General features: G+C 26.6%; 1 protein-coding gene across 18 annotated transcripts in view; it reads left to right on the forward strand.

Annotated features, from left to right (window-relative positions):
* The window catches only part of LOC113550723 (voltage-dependent calcium channel type A subunit alpha-1), a 217,252-nt gene that overhangs the window by 189,079 nt on the left and 8,960 nt on the right, over positions 1 to 19,213 (forward strand). For 10 of the 18 annotated variants that reach the window (XM_026952749.1, XM_026952765.1, XM_026952756.1 and 7 more), the window contains 13 exons: positions 4,916 to 5,032; positions 5,144 to 5,301; positions 5,761 to 5,911; positions 6,053 to 6,180; positions 6,700 to 6,902; positions 7,003 to 7,107; positions 7,169 to 7,275; positions 8,718 to 8,747; positions 10,639 to 10,757; positions 11,192 to 11,201; positions 11,659 to 11,715; positions 13,335 to 13,474; positions 16,663 to 16,811. In XM_026952749.1, the coding sequence (XP_026808550.1) occupies positions 4,916 to 5,032; positions 5,144 to 5,301; positions 5,761 to 5,911; positions 6,053 to 6,180; positions 6,700 to 6,902; positions 7,003 to 7,107; positions 7,169 to 7,275; positions 8,718 to 8,747; positions 10,639 to 10,757; positions 11,192 to 11,201; positions 11,659 to 11,715; positions 13,335 to 13,474; positions 16,663 to 16,811 (1,474 nt within the window). Of the gene's footprint in view, positions 1 to 4,915; positions 5,033 to 5,143; positions 5,302 to 5,760; positions 5,912 to 6,052; positions 6,181 to 6,699; positions 6,903 to 7,002; positions 7,108 to 7,168; positions 7,276 to 8,717; positions 8,748 to 8,923; positions 9,192 to 10,638; positions 10,758 to 11,191; positions 11,202 to 11,658; positions 11,716 to 13,334; positions 13,475 to 16,662; positions 16,812 to 19,213 lie in introns of those variants that run through there. The other 8 variants (XM_026952758.1, XM_026952764.1, XM_026952750.1 and 5 more) reach the window with 7 other exon arrangements.

Below are 19,213 nucleotides of genomic sequence, written 5' to 3' on the forward strand. Positions count from 1 at the left end.
GTTGAAGAATGTGTCTTTTGTATTTTTTTATTATTTTTTTTGGTCTTTTGGACATGGATTTTCATTTTTTATTTCGTTTTTTTTTTCAAAAAAAATATATTATATACATATTTATTTACTATGCAACACAATGGTTATCAAATTGCTCTTTATTAAGCAGCAAGCGAATATATATATATATACACTTATTATTATGACACTTATTTAGAGAATAGTTGTCGACAATTTTAATAACTGGATAAATATTGTTTATAACGACTTACATCGTGATATTAAACATCACATTTGTTTACAATTAATATAAATAATAATAATATTCAATATTTTTATTTTATTCTTTTTTTAAATATTATTTGAAAAATCATACTTTAAATTTACAACTTACAATTTTAAACGTTGATCCAGGTTTCTGATATGTTTAATAACCTGATAATATCATGCTTACATTTCGTTTATACATTTTTTGTAATGACTATTACTATTTATTTTTTGTTCAATTTCTGCTAACAAATCCAATGCAAATAATCATTGTTAATGTTATTATGTCGTGTATGAAAACTAAATACAATTATTAATCCACTAAGGGTTACTCGGATTTTTGAAGTTTATTTACAATATTATTTTTACTATTAATATTTATTATTTTGATTTGTTAAATATATTATAGGTATTTTACGTACCTATACTATGTAGTAGAATGGAATAACTTGTTTGATCCTACATTATATTCGACCATACCTATTTTATTAAAACAATATTTAGGAAAAAAAGTAGTGAGTATGGAAGTTTATATACCTATTTAATATTATTATACTATTGTATAACTATTTTGATCAATATATAATATATTATTAAATCTAATGCATTATTAGTATTATAGTAGGTACCCAATGTACAATAATTATTCATTATCGTAGTAACATATTATAATACACATAGAAACACACCATGGCTAGTATATTGTTATATTATAGCATTAGTATAATATTAACTTTTAAAGAGTAATAATCTAAAAATTAATAATAACTGTAGTTACCACTATTATTGTTTGTAGAGTATTATGTAACACAATATAGCGTTCGAAGATAATAATACTATTATGGGTATTACAGTATAGAAAATATTATTATATATATATTATAATATATTTATTTTAATTTCTGTTTTTGATGTTAACATACTAATAATAATGATAATTTATAATATAATCACTTAAAATATAATATAATCATTTTATGGATAGGATGTTATAACGTTTCATTGCTTGAAGAATAATTTTATTCCATCTATTTATTATATTTTTTTTGTTAAAAATTTAATTATTGTTAGGTATATAAATGTATTCTATTTAAGTTCATTCGCCAGAAGCTTTCCTAGAGTTTTCTACGGCTGACTTATATTATGCGATGTAACTAATCATGTACAATATCGGTGCTTAGGTTTATGAATAATGTTATATCCTCTGCAAATTATTGCATTTTTATAGTATGATGAATATATTATGCTTTTTAAACTTAGCTGTTTTTCGATGTTATTATAGCTTAAATATATTTTTTATGAATTAATTTTGATGACTGGTGTATACAAATTCATAATATTAGTTAAATGTATCAGTAAATTGCATTAGGTTATAGTCCATATAAGTTCCGAACATAGTTTAATAACAAATTACATTGATATCAATATATCATAGAATAAAAAATAACGACGAATTAGGTACCTACAATATCAGTTATTAAACGATGAAACCTTTATACATTTTTTTGATAAAAATAATTAAATATGTGTCTTATACACAAATTTAAAAATAATATTCATATTAATTCACTTACGATAGAAAATGTATATTATATTCTAAATTGTTGAGCCTTTTTACGTATGGATAATAAAAATAATGATATTAGAGAGTTAGATATTAAACTGTAATTAGATATTTTACTATGAAATATTTCTTGTAGCAATTTAATTATAGGTACACATATTATATAGAAAACAAATACAATAAAAAAAAAGTTTAGTAAACAACTTCGAAACCTGTAACATATTAAAATCTCATTAGCAAAAACCCGAGTATCCGGAACGTGGACGAAGGTTTTATTTTTTCGTTTTCATCCATTTATTTTGGTTTTTTTCTTTTACACATTTTTATTTCGAGTTTATTTATATTATTATATTATAATAATACGTATACCACCAATATATTATATTACAATAATATTTTGTATAGTTTTTGTTGGAATATATTGTTAGAATAGTTAAATATTATAAATATATATATATATATTTTGACATCACCATTTTCGATAGTTTTCACTGGTATTGAGTATATATTTTTGCGATCCAGACGTAGAGGTTGTAGCAGCCTGCAATGTTCGTACCAAATTTTCTAGGAGCTCCGGTCACCGACGGCGCCATACAGTGACATATATAGGGGGGTAAGGGTTCAACCCCCTGAAATTAATTTCTATACACGCCACTAGTGCGATATACATTGTGATGTTAAAAAATAAAAATCAACTACCAAAAATTATTATAATATACACGTTCATTATTCATATATTTCACTTATACTACGTATTGCAATTTCTAGTGAGAGGGACATGTACCTTCTCCCTAAATTCGACATATTATCCATGATATTATCGACATCGTAACGCCAGTATTTAGTCATTGTGATCGCGATATTGTATTATTATATTAAGTGTTCGTGTTCAGCGCTATCGAATGATCCGCGGGTTCTTGGAAAAGGTCACAACATTGCTGCAGTCGCAAAATCCTCCACGTCCGCTGCGTATGTGTATATATTATATTATTATATTGTGTTAATTTATTGTTATATTATAAAATGATCGTATAAAACGATTCGACCGACGGACGGACAATTCGTCCGCCGCGCATCGAGCTTGCGTAAATCATGGTATGTTATGTGTTATATCGAAGTGTAAAATATTTTATATATTGTTCTGTTGCTGATGCTATAATATTATTATATTATTGTTGAGATATCGCCGCCGCCACTGCTAACCAAAAATTCATATTATATCGCCGCCGCCATCGCTGCTGCAATTTCGATGCTGACGCTTGGCGTACGATACTATCGTATACAGATATTTTTCTGTGCGAAAATTATATTATATATTTTTTATGTAATTTTGATATACGTATTATGCGCGATAATAGCAATTTTTTTTATTGTTGTTCTTCGCGTTTATACGAAAAACTAACCACTTCGCCACCGTGAAATTGATTTTTTGTGCGTGTCATTTTCGATTTTTCGTTTACTATTATTTATTTTTCCACGGTGCGACGTACTAAAATCTATCTTTTACAGAATATAATGCTACCACCCACTTGGTTGGTGCTGAATATCAATTGTATATATTTGTACATTAATATATTATATTTGATTTCGATATAAATATCAACATGGTAAAATATTACACTCATTGCGCCGCACCACGCGCCGTCCGTTTATCATTATTATTTTAATGATACGCGATGCTGAGGCTTTTGTTTTTAATTTGTACCATCATCACGACGTTATAATATCTCGAACAATCTTTGCGCATTAGGAATAAATTTGATGATACAGTAACTTGCATAATAATTATGAGCCACCGCGCAGTATATTAATTATATGTTCCGAACACAACTTGAGTGTTAAGCGATCTGTATTATAGTACTGTGGCGTAATCAGTCAGTTTGGTCAGAGGGATGGTGAAGGGAATTATTATGTTGAGAGTAGATGAAACGTTATTCTTTTATGTATTTATAATATTGATGGAATTGCGATTAATACTGATTAAAATAAAAATTGAATATTTGTGTTAAAAATCAATTAAAAAAAAACTAATGTTAAATGTCACACTCCACACAATTTTTAAGAGTCGTGATGAAAAATCTTAATCGCCATCTCTTTTACCAGGCCCAAATACATCACTGTAAATTATTATAGGATTGCGCGATATGATTTATGGACTATTTTTTTATGTCCGAGCTTTTTACGCACGATTACCGCGTCCATAATAATATAAAAATAATATTGATCACGAAAACATATTATTATTATTATTATTATTATTATTATTATATATATAAAATCATATAATCTCATAGTATTATAATATAAACATATAATATTTATTATTCACATTTTCGGATTGATTCGTTTGACTGGTAACACTTATTTTTTAATTTAAAAAAAAAATGTATCATGTTCTTGTATGGTCTTACGCCAAAATTAATTAAAATGAATTTCTATCACAGTGGTTTTTAATTTCATTTTCAGAGGCCAAATGGTTCAATGTAGAAATATAGAATATTAAATACAAATATTTGTATTAATTTTATTTTTTTGATTATTAAATTATAATATTTATAAAAGTAGTCAATAAAAATATATTAAAAATCTAAAACAATCTAAGTAACCACTACAAATAAATAACAAAATAAAATATAAAAATATATAGATATATATGCTATTTTTTGTAAAGATAATTAAATAACTATTATAAATATACCTATGAATTAATATAACTTATTTTTAAATTTAAAAATTTACTTAGAAAATATGATGTATCGCCATGTAAATGGATCATCCTAGATGTATAATATAATAATAATGGGTCGTAAAGCGATACAATGCCGCCGCTGCCTCCGCCAACGCCGAGCTTCACGTTCGAATACACTCTAGTTCGTGTGATGATGCGCATAAACGTGTATAATTATCTTGTTGAGCTTAAATACGCCGTTTTATGAAACATAATATTAAATAATCTTTATTATATTATAAATGTAATATTGTTTATTATTTTATCAGCGCACGAGGATATCCTACGTGATATACCGTCATCAGTTAGAGTCCATTTTACATCATTTTGCATCATATATAATAAACAAAAATCCATTGTTGCAGGAAAACTTCATAAACGTCGGATTTCTCCGGCTCTTCCGAGCCGCCAGACTGATAAAATTGCTCCGGCAAGGATACACGATACGGATATTGCTCTGGACGTTCGTCCAGTCGTTCAAAGTACGTATATACTAATATCACGTTTCACATTTTTTATGCACACTGCCAGTTACTCCACTTACCACCATGTATATTGTAAAAAGGTGACATCTAATTAATTGTTTACCATAGGCCCTACCCTACGTGTGTCTGCTGATTGGCATGTTGTTCTTCATATACGCTATCATTGGGATGCAGATTTTTGGCAACATCCAGCTGGATCCCACTACAGAAATCAACAGGCACAATAATTTCCAAACTTTTGTTCAGGGTCTAATGCTGTTATTTCGGTAATTATTATAATACCTTGATGATATAAGTTTATTGTTATATAAGTAATTATTATTACTATTTTATATTTTATTATTTTTCTATGTACGTGTCATAAATACAATTCAATATTATTTAAATACTATTTTAATGGTGATATTTTTATTCTCGACACAATCTATTAAATTAATTCGTACGTTTTTCTGTAATTAAGTAAAGAACTCTGAATTCAATAATTCAAAGATAATTAAAATTTCAAAAAGATTTTAAGAAAAAAAATATTTAAAAATTTTACTTAAATTTGATTTGTTGTCACTTATCATTGATAATAATATTTGTTCCTTCTAGCATCCCTTTCTATATTAACCATAAGACCAATTAAAAAAAAAAAGGCATTTTATGGTTCAATTTATTGTAAAAAATGTGAAGAAACCACTAAATGACAATTGCGTATGTTATGACGTGTTATAATTTTACAGATGCGCCACGGGCGAAGCATGGCCGTCGATCATGTTGTCGTGCAATCACGGTAAAATGTGCGAGGCTGGTGCCAAAAAGGAGGATAATGATTGTGGTTCAAATATGGCCTACATGTATTTTGTGTCATTCATATTTTTCTGCTCGTTTTTGGTAAGCACGACTAACGATATCATTTGCCAATGATATACGTATCGACACATTCGCCATCGATTGTAATAATAATATAATATACGATGAGCGATTTCTCTTAAAACGATATATGATATATTATTTTACTTGTGTGCTCTGCAGATGTTGAACTTGTTCGTGGCAGTTATCATGGATAACTTTGATTACCTAACCAGGGACTCATCGATTTTGGGAGCCCATCATCTGGATGAATTCGTTCGGATCTGGGCGGAATACGACCCAAATGCCACGTGAGTAATAATATATAGGTATTTTATTATTATAACAAACAGGACTGAGAATTTAATAATTGTATATGTTTGATTAATTTTATTTTAATTTTGAGTCCTGATAATAATAATTATATAGAAATAAGATTATTATTAAACTTGACCTAAATGATTCCCCATTCTGCACCTTACACATAACAGAAATGCCCTGTGATCTTTCTCACATCCTTTTCGAATGTCCTTCTCTATACCCAAAACACACTACTTTGTTTAATTCCTTAAAACCCCTTAATATCTCCCCTAATCTATATTCTATTCTCAATTCTAATTCTGAAACTGTCATTAATTTAATAATAACCTTTATTCTGGAGGCTGGCTTTAGAATTTAATTTTTGTAATATTATATTTTGTTTTGTATTCTTTTTCGTTTATTGTATCTGTATCACCTATTAATTGTTGAGCTATAATTGTATTTACAAAAAGCTAATAAAAAAAAAAAAAAAAAAGATTATTATTAGTAACGTGTAATGCATACCGCAGGGGAAAGATACACTATACCGAAATGTACGATATGCTCAAAAACATTGACCCGCCTTTGGGTTTTGGCAACAAGTGTCCCAATCGTTTGGCATACAAAAAACTCATCCGGATGAACATGCCGGTTGACCAGGATGGTAAGGTGCAGTTCACCACAACGCTGTTCGCGCTTATCCGGGAAAACTTGAGCATAAAGATGCGATGTGGTATGTGATTATAATGCATTGTTAATGTGAATCTTCATATTTTGTAATTTATCAAATCGAGTGTAACCTATGTTATGATTCAATTTATTTTTGTTTTCAGCCGAAGAAATGGACCAGGCGGACGAGGAATTAAGAGAGACTATTAGACATATATGGCCGTTACAAGCTAGAAAGATTTTGGACCTTCTCATTCCGAAAAGCGATTGTAAGTTTTTTTTACGCAGAATGAATTTTAAAAAAAAATACATTTTTTCACCTAAATATAGGTTTGAACGCCGGAAAATTGACGGTAGGCAAGATATATGCAGGTCTGTTGATTTTAGAGAGTTGGAAGTCCACGAGATTCGGTCAGGTCGAATCATCGAATCCACAGGTAATACATTCATATTGAAAATCTATAATGAATATTAAATATAAATTTAAAAACATAGACATTTAATAATCCAAGTTAAAATAATATTATTATATCTATGAAAGAGGATTAAAAAATACAAGTTATTATTAAAAACCCGAAAATACAAGGATGTAGTAGGATGGACAAATACATTTACATATATATTTATATATATTATTATCATAGTCTATACATAATCACATAATAAAAATGCAAATTTTACGAAATAAACCCTAAAAAATCAAAATATATATATATACATAATTTTATGTACGTTGAAGTCGGTTGTGTTTTTTATTTATTGTTTGAGTGCTGTTACCCCTGATTTTTTTTACGAATTGTCATATATAATTTTATTTGCGTTGTGAACTGTTATTATATCGATGCGTGTTTATTTTTCTTGGACCCATTACAATGTTTTCCATTAATGTGTTTTGGTGAAACAATTATTATTATTGGTTGGTGTACAGCGCATGCACAATTATTTAATTCAGATTGTTTATGTTCTGTTGTTTTTATTTATTATTTTTTTTTGATTTTTTGTTTATTACTATTATAACGATGGTTCAAAAATCAATGTTGTGTGCGAGTGAATAATTTTCGTTTTAGATTTATTTACGCATCATAAATTATAAATTACAAGGTACGAGAAAATTTGAAGATAATTATATACAAATAATCAAATACAAAATAACAATAATAAAAAATAAAAAAACCACCACAAAATTGTTTTCGTACTTTGGGTGTATAACGAGGATACTAAATCTGTTTTTGTAAAAATTTACAACATTGAGCTTTGTGAACACAAAAATAAAATACACGTTTTGCTTTTACACGTTCACACATGTTTGACAATATGTTTTTGTTTAATTTATTGTTTTGTTTTTTGTTTTGTGTTGTAAAACCCTAACTATATAAAAAAAATCTTTGGAATATATACGTATATATATATATAATAAACAAAACTGATTGATTTTTATTATAATATGAGCGTAATAGTACGAGTTTAGTTGAAATATTAAAGCACATATAAAAGTGTTGTTGGATTATCGTTTTCATTTTTATTATTTTTAATTAATTTTTTATAGCTTTAAACATAATACATTACAATATATTTGATATATAATACAGTTTTTAGTAGATAGGTGATTATAGTCAGTGAAGTAGGTAATAATGTCATTGATTAGTGTAGTATGTGCACAAAATAATAATTTGTCAATGTGTGGAGAGTATTGAAGGTTAGGTGAAATTGTTTTTAGGCATACAAATCGTGGAACACTGTTGATGTTTTTAGGCTTAGAATATTCGTAGAACACATATTTTTTTTAGAGCATGGAAAAAGGGTGAACGAAATTACCTAGTAAATGGAAATTGAGAACAGTCGACATAGAGACAGTTTATATTTATGTGTTTGCTTTCAGGACATTGCAGAACATAGTTCCCCAGAGCCGGTAGTATTTATTTGAGTTTATTCAATTATTTTTATATATAAATGTATTATTATTATTTTAAATCATTAGTTTCATTTTTTTCATATTATTGTTTTTGTTTTTTTTTTTTGTTTATGTTTTTGTATTTATATTTAATCTATTACTATTTATTTTAAATTTCATTTTTCATTGTACAGTTTCGTGTCGTTGAATTCTCATCTTCATTCTTCATCATAATAATACGTAGACACCAAGATGAAACGTTGCTAAACTTTATAACCACATCATAGAGCAATACATTTTGCTATAATCAAATAAAAATAATATTAAAAGTTTTATTAATTTATAAACATTTTAGTTAGGAAAATATAAAAAATTTAAAATCATTGATATTATGCTCTGACAGAGCTATACAAAAAAATATCTTTATAATATAATTCTGAATAGATCAAAATGGTCTTTATCTCGTAGCGTTTTGTCTTGTGTTTTGATATAACTAACATATTTTCATAATATTATTTTTATCGAAATGTCTATATTTACGTTTTTCATTCATTATTCTAGTTCAATCACGATTTATAGTTAACTTTTATTTATTATTTTTCAAAACTTTTATTTGTTTTGTTTATTTATTTATTTTATGGTTTTATTATTTTTATATTGTTTATTACTTTTTATTTTAACTTATTCGTTCAAGTCCTTGTCCTTTTATAAGCACATTAAAAAAACCCGAGTTACCTGAAACATATTTATTATTATAACACCCTTATTTAATAATATATACATATATATGTAAAATATATATACATTTATATATTTATATATTTTACCTAACTTTATTTATTCTAGACTATAGGTGACGTACGTGTATACATAATATAAACATTTTTTTGTTCGTCTATTAGACCACAGTTCAGCTGGCTATATATTAGATTCTTTTATAAATAGCGCTAAACATTTATATTTATATTATTATATACTATTTGTATCTAATTTTTCATTTTTTTTTTTGTACTTCTATTTTAATAGATTAATTTTTAACTATTTAACAGTCATGTATAAGCACGGGTCTCTAAACAGATCAGTTAGAGCCGATTACATAGACGTATTTTTATTCATTTATTTATATATATATATTTATTTCATATCCACTCAATAATATTATTATATATCTATTAGTATAGCATACTTCATCATAATATTTCTTTATAATATCTCATATATTTTGTATACATTTTATTAATATATACATTATACTTATACACGTATGATAATATTCTATACATTAGTTTATCGTTTTAGCATTAGAATTTTTTTTGTATTGTGTTTTTGCGTACCTGCATTCTTAGAAAGTAATTCCACAGTATTTTTTAGTTGCACGGATTTATGTTATGTATAAATACTATTATAACTATTAAAATTGTAACGTATTATAGATACATGTGAATGTGTAGTTAGAATATAGTATATATTTTAATGCAATGGTTTGTTATTTATATTTATTTTTCCTTTTATTTAAATGACAACAATATAAAACTAAGAAAATTAATCATACTATATATATATATATAAAGAAAGAAAGAAAACAATAAATCGTGAGATTTGAAAATAAAAAGTAAAATAAATTATTATTTATGTTTTTAAGCTTATACATAACACCCGCTTGATGATAAAGCTTCGTACAACATCTTCGTATAAAAAAAATATACATACAAAGCTTCTTTTTTTTAGGGAGATGTGGTGGTGGTTAGGCTATACAAAACTATAGTTGCACACTGTTGCACTTCTAACAAGCTACTATATGTAATTTTTTGCTAACTTTTTTTATTGTTTTTTTCCATTTCTAGTTAACTATTTTATCTTTATACTATCTTTTTTCTATAAAACATTATTATGTCAAAATTTCAAACAGCATTCATCATTTTTCACGTGCCTGATGGAGGCCGCCGGTGCGACAAATTGGAACGCAGAACGTGGACAAGACGAAGACGAAAACAGCTGTTTGCTGACTAGGAACAACTCCAGGAGCCGGTAATAATCATAAAGAAATATTGCATTCATAAAAAATACGACATTTAAAAATCATTACATTCCAATTTCCGGTTATTGTAATTAATACGCGAATAAGCATAATTAAAATACTTCTAAAACATTCGGAAGTAAATGTCACGATATCTAACTTAAGTCGTGATAAATCTCATAAAATCGAATCGTCAATAACTGTAATGTCCATAATAATAATTATATTAAATGCATTGCATTTTTTGTTATCATAAAAAAAAAAATTTCGATTTATAAATAGTCCATCAGCATTTAATTACTACAACATTATTTATACGGTGAATGGAATGTTTAATAATGTTGTCAACTCGTTTGTAATACGTTATCATTTGTATGCTGACTCTGGTGACATTTTTAACTTGACTGTCTAATATACCGGTGACGGATGGTTTTATTTGTTTCAGGTCTAAAAAGGTGATGACCGTATGACCAAGTAATATTTACTCATGAATACGTCAATCCGACCCCTAGAGAGTTTACCTTATCCCGTTTTATATATTTTAAGTCTAGAACGCACAACGACAAGACTTGCAAGATGATTAATAATGTCTGTAGGCTATTATTATTTCTAATGCATACAATATTTTATAGAATACCATTTAATATTTATCATGTATACATACGTAAAGGTACTTTTCTTTTATATAAATTAAAAATATTCGAAAACAAAGAAATTATTTTTATGGTTCAACGTATGTATATAATTTAATAATATATAATACAATAATATGATATACGCACTTACAACATGATAATAAAATAATATTATATAGTTAAGTGATAATATCAATTCCACAAGTACTAAAATGTTTAATTGTGTCAAGTGACTACAATCTGTGTGTAAAACGGTTCTGTGTTTGTGTATTTTCAGCGGTATATAACGCAATCCAAACGTTTGAGGAGGAGACGTGGCGATATTTTAGAAAAGGTATATTTTGATGGTTTGAGATTTAATTAACTCCCCCGGAGAAAAATAGATACTTTGTGTTTTTTTACTCCTTGGTTGATTTATATTATATATAATAATATAAAATAAAATTATATGTTGCTATATTTTTGTATTTCGTTTACGTAGAACTCTTGAATTTCGACTTTTTTTTCGGAAACTGTGGGTTTCGATAATACATATATTTAGACCTTTTTTTGTGTGGTTGCATAGACTCTAGTCACTTGATGGAACTCTCTTAAGTATATTCGTACACACACACACACACACACACACACACACACACACACACACACACACACACACACACACACACACACACACACACACACACACACACACACACGCACACGCACATGCACATAAACATTATACAGTCTCTCTACGACCCTTCGTTGAATCGGAACGACATGTTCAATATTTATAGAGAGTTTCGATGATTTAGAATGATTTATTACTATTATAATTATTATTATTGTTATTATTATTATTATTATTATTATTATTTGTTGACTTGGTAAGGATATCATTATTATGTAGCATAAAAATATATATTTTTAATTTAGGTAGGTGTACCATTAAGGTAATATTATATTATTTTAGGTATTGTTATTGTTATTCTATCGTAAACTAAATATTACTATTTAGTGTTGGACGGATATTTTGTCCGTTGTTATAATATTATACCAGGATAGATGTATACAATTGATTAATATGTTTAATAATTATGTTATATATATACATGTATTACTAACTATTATTATATTTATAATATTTATAGACTTTAATTTTGCACGATGCATGTGGCGCAAAATTTGCATGCACTTTTCAACATCTTATCCACTTTTTTCATTATTAACATTATACATATTATATATATATATATAGAACTGTGGTCAGTTGGTGAAATAATTTTAAATAACTCCCGCCGTTTTTATTATTTTTTTTTTTCATTTTTTGATCTCCTCACAAAATTTAATAAATAACATACAACTTAACCGCACTACCTTATACTTATTTCTTGTTTTTTTTTATATACTTTTTTTATTTTACCGTAGTTTTCTTTTCATAAAAAGAAAAATACCGATAACACAATACCCTACTACCGAGTAAGTTGTTTTTTTCGGAATGCAGGACTTGTCCCTTACCTGTTCAGTAAATACTACCGGTAAAGTATTGCCGTGTACCTACATTTATATAATATAAGTATAAGATATTAATTTCTGGCTTTAATCGAAAAAAGATATATATTTTTTTGATTTTTTTTCTGTTTCTAATAACTTAATTTTATTGTTATTATACACCAGATTTTCTTTTTTTTACCCATTTTTTTATTATTATAATTATTGTTATGTTATTATTTGTTTTAATTTTTCAACAGCATTCCCATTATATTATAATATAAAACATGTAAATAAAACAAACATTATTATTTAAAAATATTAGCATTATATAATGAACTGTCGCTAATACGTAATAATACAATATATTATTATATGAATTATATAATATTATACGTATGTTGTTCGTATTAACGTCCGTGAACACCGTGTATACGCAAGAACAGTATATTTATACACTAGGACATGGACGATTTACAGGTGATGGAGCTGACAGATGTGGTGATTTCATCGCGCAGACCATCCGAAGATTCCAACTCCGACGGGCAACAGCCCCAGCACCAGGGTATGCACTTACATCCTGGTTACAGACAACAGAGATCGCGATCACCGAGCATACGGTAAGTGGTCAATCACTGGCATCTTCTGGTCAACGGTGTTTTTAGATTTTTTAAAAAAGGGCTAGGGTATAAATAAAGAAAATATTTGTATAGAATATGGGAATATGGATGTTATAATTATTATTAATAACATTTTAACGTAATTTATCACGTGGTTATGGCGGTAAAAATGCTTTCATAACTTTATTACACATCTTATTGTAATCAATCAATTAATGAAAAATATATAAACAAAACAGTTTAAAGGAAGGGATTGAAAGGAATTTTCATACCATGAGCTCATTCTTGCCTTTGGTATACTATTATCATCAGACATATCCGTATCATGAGTGGCGCAAAAGCGGCTGAGGTCCAGAGGTTGGGAAGGATGCACATTTACATAGATATTCAGCCCTTCTAAACACCATCCTCGATACAAGATTACACGTCCGTATTGATGATAATATTATAACGATACGCGCGTTAAATATTCAAAAGAAAAATATTTTATTCCGTCATCTCTCGGGCTCTTCAGGATATCCCTACAAATAAATCTCATTAGTTGCTTGCAAGCGAATAGATTAAACATTCTTATATAAGTATAAATAATTTAAAATTAAACGGCAAAATTAAGTGGTCTATGATTAATAGCACGTGAAAACCTCATTGCTCAGTGAACAGGAGAATCATCACTTATGAGCAAAGGGCAATAATTGTTGGTTTATTACGTATTCGGCCATGGAGCCCATGCACACACACGTAATCATACGATTGATAATTTTGAACTAATCCACTATATTTATACCCATCTGGTTCCTGGATAATGAACTCCCGTCTCGTGCGGGGTTTCGTCAATTGCGCCGAGTTTGGGGCACTACCTGTATAATATAAATCTATTGCGCCGACATAAAAAGGGTGTATTAAAAAGAAATACATCTATTGCGCTAGTATTAAAAAAAGTATGTTAAAAAGTAAATTTAAATAAAAATAATTTACATACATAAATTACATACAAATTTATCTTTCTGACGAAGTGTCTTGAATCTTAATCTCAATCTAAAATAATTAAATTAAAATTAGAAAATGTAGATATAAAAATAGATTTATATTTAATTACCTTATAATCATTTTTTTGTTGTGGTAGCTTATCCGTTGTACAAATTCAAACATATCTAAATTTCCATTGAAATACTTGGATACATTATCTTCAACTATGGTTTTTTGTTTTTAATTCTTATGATTTCTATTCTTATTTTCTTTCTCGACGCTATTCATTTTTATGTATGATTGAAGTTGAATAATTTTTAAATATCGATCGGCGCAATTGACGTACACAATTTATAACATTGGAATATCGATCGGCGCAGTTGATGTATACCTTTTTCCTATCCCATAACTTTTTTTTTCTTTATCTGTGATTTTCGGCGCAATTGATATATGCCCTCTCGTACAACCAGTTCCAGTGGCGTACCCAGGAGGGGAGGTTAGGGGTTATATCCCCCATTGACTTTTTTTTGCTGACTTTCGGAAAACAAATTATTAGATATTAGAGCTGTTACTTGTTATAAAGACATAGAGTCATTGCTTTTGATTATAAGTAATAAGTTATTGGTTATAAATTATAAATTTATTAAAAGTTATAATATATACATTTTATTATATATACTTCGTATATACTTTATCTTCACTCATTCTCTGCCTATTTAATTTTATAATGTAATTTTTCACGTTTTTGGATTTTTTTTTTTAAATATGGTATTTTAATGAACAAAATACTTAACTAAACTATATTCATTATTACATAAATAGATTATTTAACAATGGTATATAGAATCTAAATACATATGTAACTTATTTCGTTTATATTAGGAAAAAAAAGTTTTCTTAAAAGTAATACCATCGAGAATAAATAAATACAGAAAAGAAATGCCGGGTATGCCTATACCTTTACTTTCCGATTCCTGAACCTATTATTACAAGGTCGGAAACATGGTTATTGCTGCAATTTTCTGTGCAAATTAATTTTGAAATTTTTTCAATTGTGATTAAAAGTTTAAAAAACGATGTTAATCCCCATCAATGTGAAAAAGCTAAAACAACTTGTACAATATAATGAAGCCAAATGTGGTTTATAGTATTCATACAATTACACTTATTTGAGTTATCCATTAATCTTACAAACTTGGAAGAATCTAATTGTGAGCTACTTAATAGTATGAATAGGTTTAGAAAACCTGAAGATATTTTAACAAATATTCCTGGTCCAAACAGGACAAAAAACTATAGACAAATGTATAATGTATATATAATTGAAAAAAAATATAGGATATAACTAATAAATTGGATATAAATCTATTAAATCTTACTATAAAGCAGATGTTTATTTAGATATAACGCCTAAATTATTGAGTTTTTTTAATATGCACTAATAACTAGAGTAGTAGAAGTAGAACATATTTTTTTTTTGTGCAAACATATTTTAAGTAATAAAAGATTTAATTTTAATAAACAAAATTTGAAAATATATTTAATTATTAATTTTAATACAAAAAAGTAATACATTCATTAATTTTTTATTTTAATTAATTTAATAATAATTAAGAATTTAAAGTTTTTTTTTATGACTTGTATTTTTATTGTACAATTTATTATGTAATTTCTATGTATTTTTTGGTATAATTATACAATTTTTGTGTGTTTTTAATGGATTTAAATCCTATATTTTCTTAAAACATATATCCCCTCATCAAAAATTCCTGGGCACGCCATTGACTAGTTTATACATTAAAATTGCAGAGGTCTACAATTCATAAGAAATCAAAAATATGTCAGCGCTTGTGATGGACAACAAATGACATAAAATACAAATAACTGAATATAATAAAACTTTTCCTCTACACTGTAAATATGTCTTTCGACGCTTTAATACTATTTTGGCTAAATTTATATTTTATATAAGTTTATAAAGTTATAAATGTAAATTATATTATTAATCGATTCGATAGTTGATCTATTTTATATTATGCTTTGAGAAATTCAAAATTAAAAAAATAAATAAATAATTAGGTAGTATCAATTAAGAGGGGGTTAATATGTGATGAGTAATAAAGGTGTGGTCCCTGCCTCCCTGGCATATTTTATTTACCACAAACCCTGTAAAAATAATTATTATTCTGTGTTATGTTGTTACCTGTCGTGGTGTACAACAGTAGAGAGCGTCATACCCCGTCGCCAATCAGAAGATACCATCACCACTACCATCACCACAGTCATCATCCACACGAGATCGGCTTCAGTGACACTGTTTCCAACGTTGTTGAGATCGTCAAGCAATTGGATCATCGTCGTCATCCTAGAGGTAAATATCCAATTTTGACCTAAATTAACATAATAAATACACGATTACTATTCATCACATACACACACACACAACCCATATTACACGAATATACCACAAATATATGCTCTATAAACATACGATTATATAACATATGTACCTATTTTTTGAATGAAAACCATCATATCCTCTTAAAAGTGCTCCCCAAAGTTATTTCGACTTTTTTTTAAAAAAATAGTATTTTAGTAAGAATACAATCATTTTTATTCGATCAAAGGACAATTATTAATTTGTTATTAACAATCCAAATAATACTTTCGTACTCTATCACCGTATATATATATCATTCGATATGACGCAATACATTATATATTATCATGACTTAACGCGTACCACTTTATATTATAATAAGGACTAGAAATTTCTTTAGAAATATAATTTAAAAATCCTCGAAAAGTTAGTTATGCACCTATCTATATCAAAAATAAAAATTAATAAGTTATTTTTTTAATTTTGTAGTAAATTTTATTAAACCCACGTTTCTGTGAAAAACATTTATCTCGATTATGGATATATTATAAAAAATTAACTACTAAATATATTTATCATACATTTATAGATATATATTTATTTATTAACAGTTATAAAGTTATTATAAACAATTTTATTATTCCAATAAAATATGCACACATAATACATGAAAACAAACATGTAAAATAAAATCTAAACTTTCTATGTGATGAAAAATATTCGTACGGAACTTAAGAATATGATATCTCATAGAACACAAGTCCCTATACCTACCCCTAAAATAATTAAATAAAAAACGCAAATAATGATATAATATATTCCTTTTCGTGTCGCCGATATGTATTTAACTGATGTTGATATACGGAATTATAACGATCAAAGTATTATTTATTCAGTATAATATTGTGATATAATATGACATATTCGATGGTAAACCGGCAGTGGTTTTTTTTTTCGTTAGGTCAAGGTACTCGAAGTCAGACATAAGGATAACGGTACAATTATTATTGCACGTATTTTTTTCTTTATTATTATTATTATATAATTTTACGATGTTTATATTTTTATTTTTAATATACTTGAAATTTCGTATTTCGTTCAGATTTTTGACGGTATTTCTATCGCGTATGTATAATATGTATATACACGAATAATTGTACTATAGGTACTGCTAATTACGAAATGTAATATATTATTATTATAATCAATATTGTAATATAACTGTGACATAATTTTGATCATTTAATGTTTGACTAACTTTATTATATTTTTGTATATGTACATCATCTAATTATTTTCCAACTAATTCACATTATTGACATTACAAGTATAATAATAATATTATTATTATTTTTAATATAGCTGTAGGTACAATAGATTTATGTTATTTGTATGTACATTTTATATAATAATTTGCCCGCATGAGCTGTGTACCATACATTATTAAACTATAACAGAAATAATAAAAACATTTATATAATAATAAATTCAAAAAGTAGTTTCATTGATAAATTATTGTTTGATATTTAAATAATATACGTATAAATCATGGAAACGCATATATGTACTCAATATATTTTATATATAGAGTTATTCATTAAGCCAATCATCCCTATTCTTCCTTTTATAAATTTAAATTCTAATTTTTGGAATTTTTAAATATACTTTAAGATATGTAACCAATATTTTAAGAATTTGTTTACTTATTACAAAATGAGAGTCTTATGGCAATACAAATTTTTATTTTTTTCTCAACTAAAAGCCCTGATTATTTTGCAAATCATTTTTTTTTAATAATTTTGATGTATATAATTAAGTTTGAATAGTTCACAATCAGTTTTTTTTTAATCTATTTATTAAAATGCTAACCCTAATTATAAATTGACTAAAGTTTTTTTTAAATAGTTTTTCTTAAATATAAAATATTTGTACCTAATATAGAAATATTGGATTATACTTGTATAATTTTTACAAATTATAAGTTTGATAGATTGATGCCACTTATTAAAATTTTCAAATCATAAAATAAATTTCAAACCCATTTTATTTGACCTATTATCAGTATTATCTTTACTCTTTAGCATACAAAATTGAATAACTCAAAGACTACTTGTTTAACTTTTAATTTTGATACTACAACATTTTCAGAAAAATTATTTGCTTAACGATTTTAGTAAAAATGGGAGTTCTCATTTGAAAACAATATATTGTATCTCTAAGAAACAGTTCTTAAGTACCTATATAGCACAAAAAAATCTGAAGAATTTAAAAAAATATATGGTCTTTAAATATACATTTGAAAATTCAAAAAATTAGATTTAGAATAACTAGTATAAATATATACATTATATAGTATATATGCTTGATCAATCACCCTAATTACTATAATTTGT

The sequence above is a fragment of the Rhopalosiphum maidis genome, chromosome 1 (assembly GCF_003676215.2).
Source record: "Rhopalosiphum maidis isolate BTI-1 chromosome 1, ASM367621v3, whole genome shotgun sequence".
Classification (NCBI taxonomy): Eukaryota; Metazoa; Arthropoda; class Insecta; order Hemiptera; family Aphididae; genus Rhopalosiphum; species Rhopalosiphum maidis.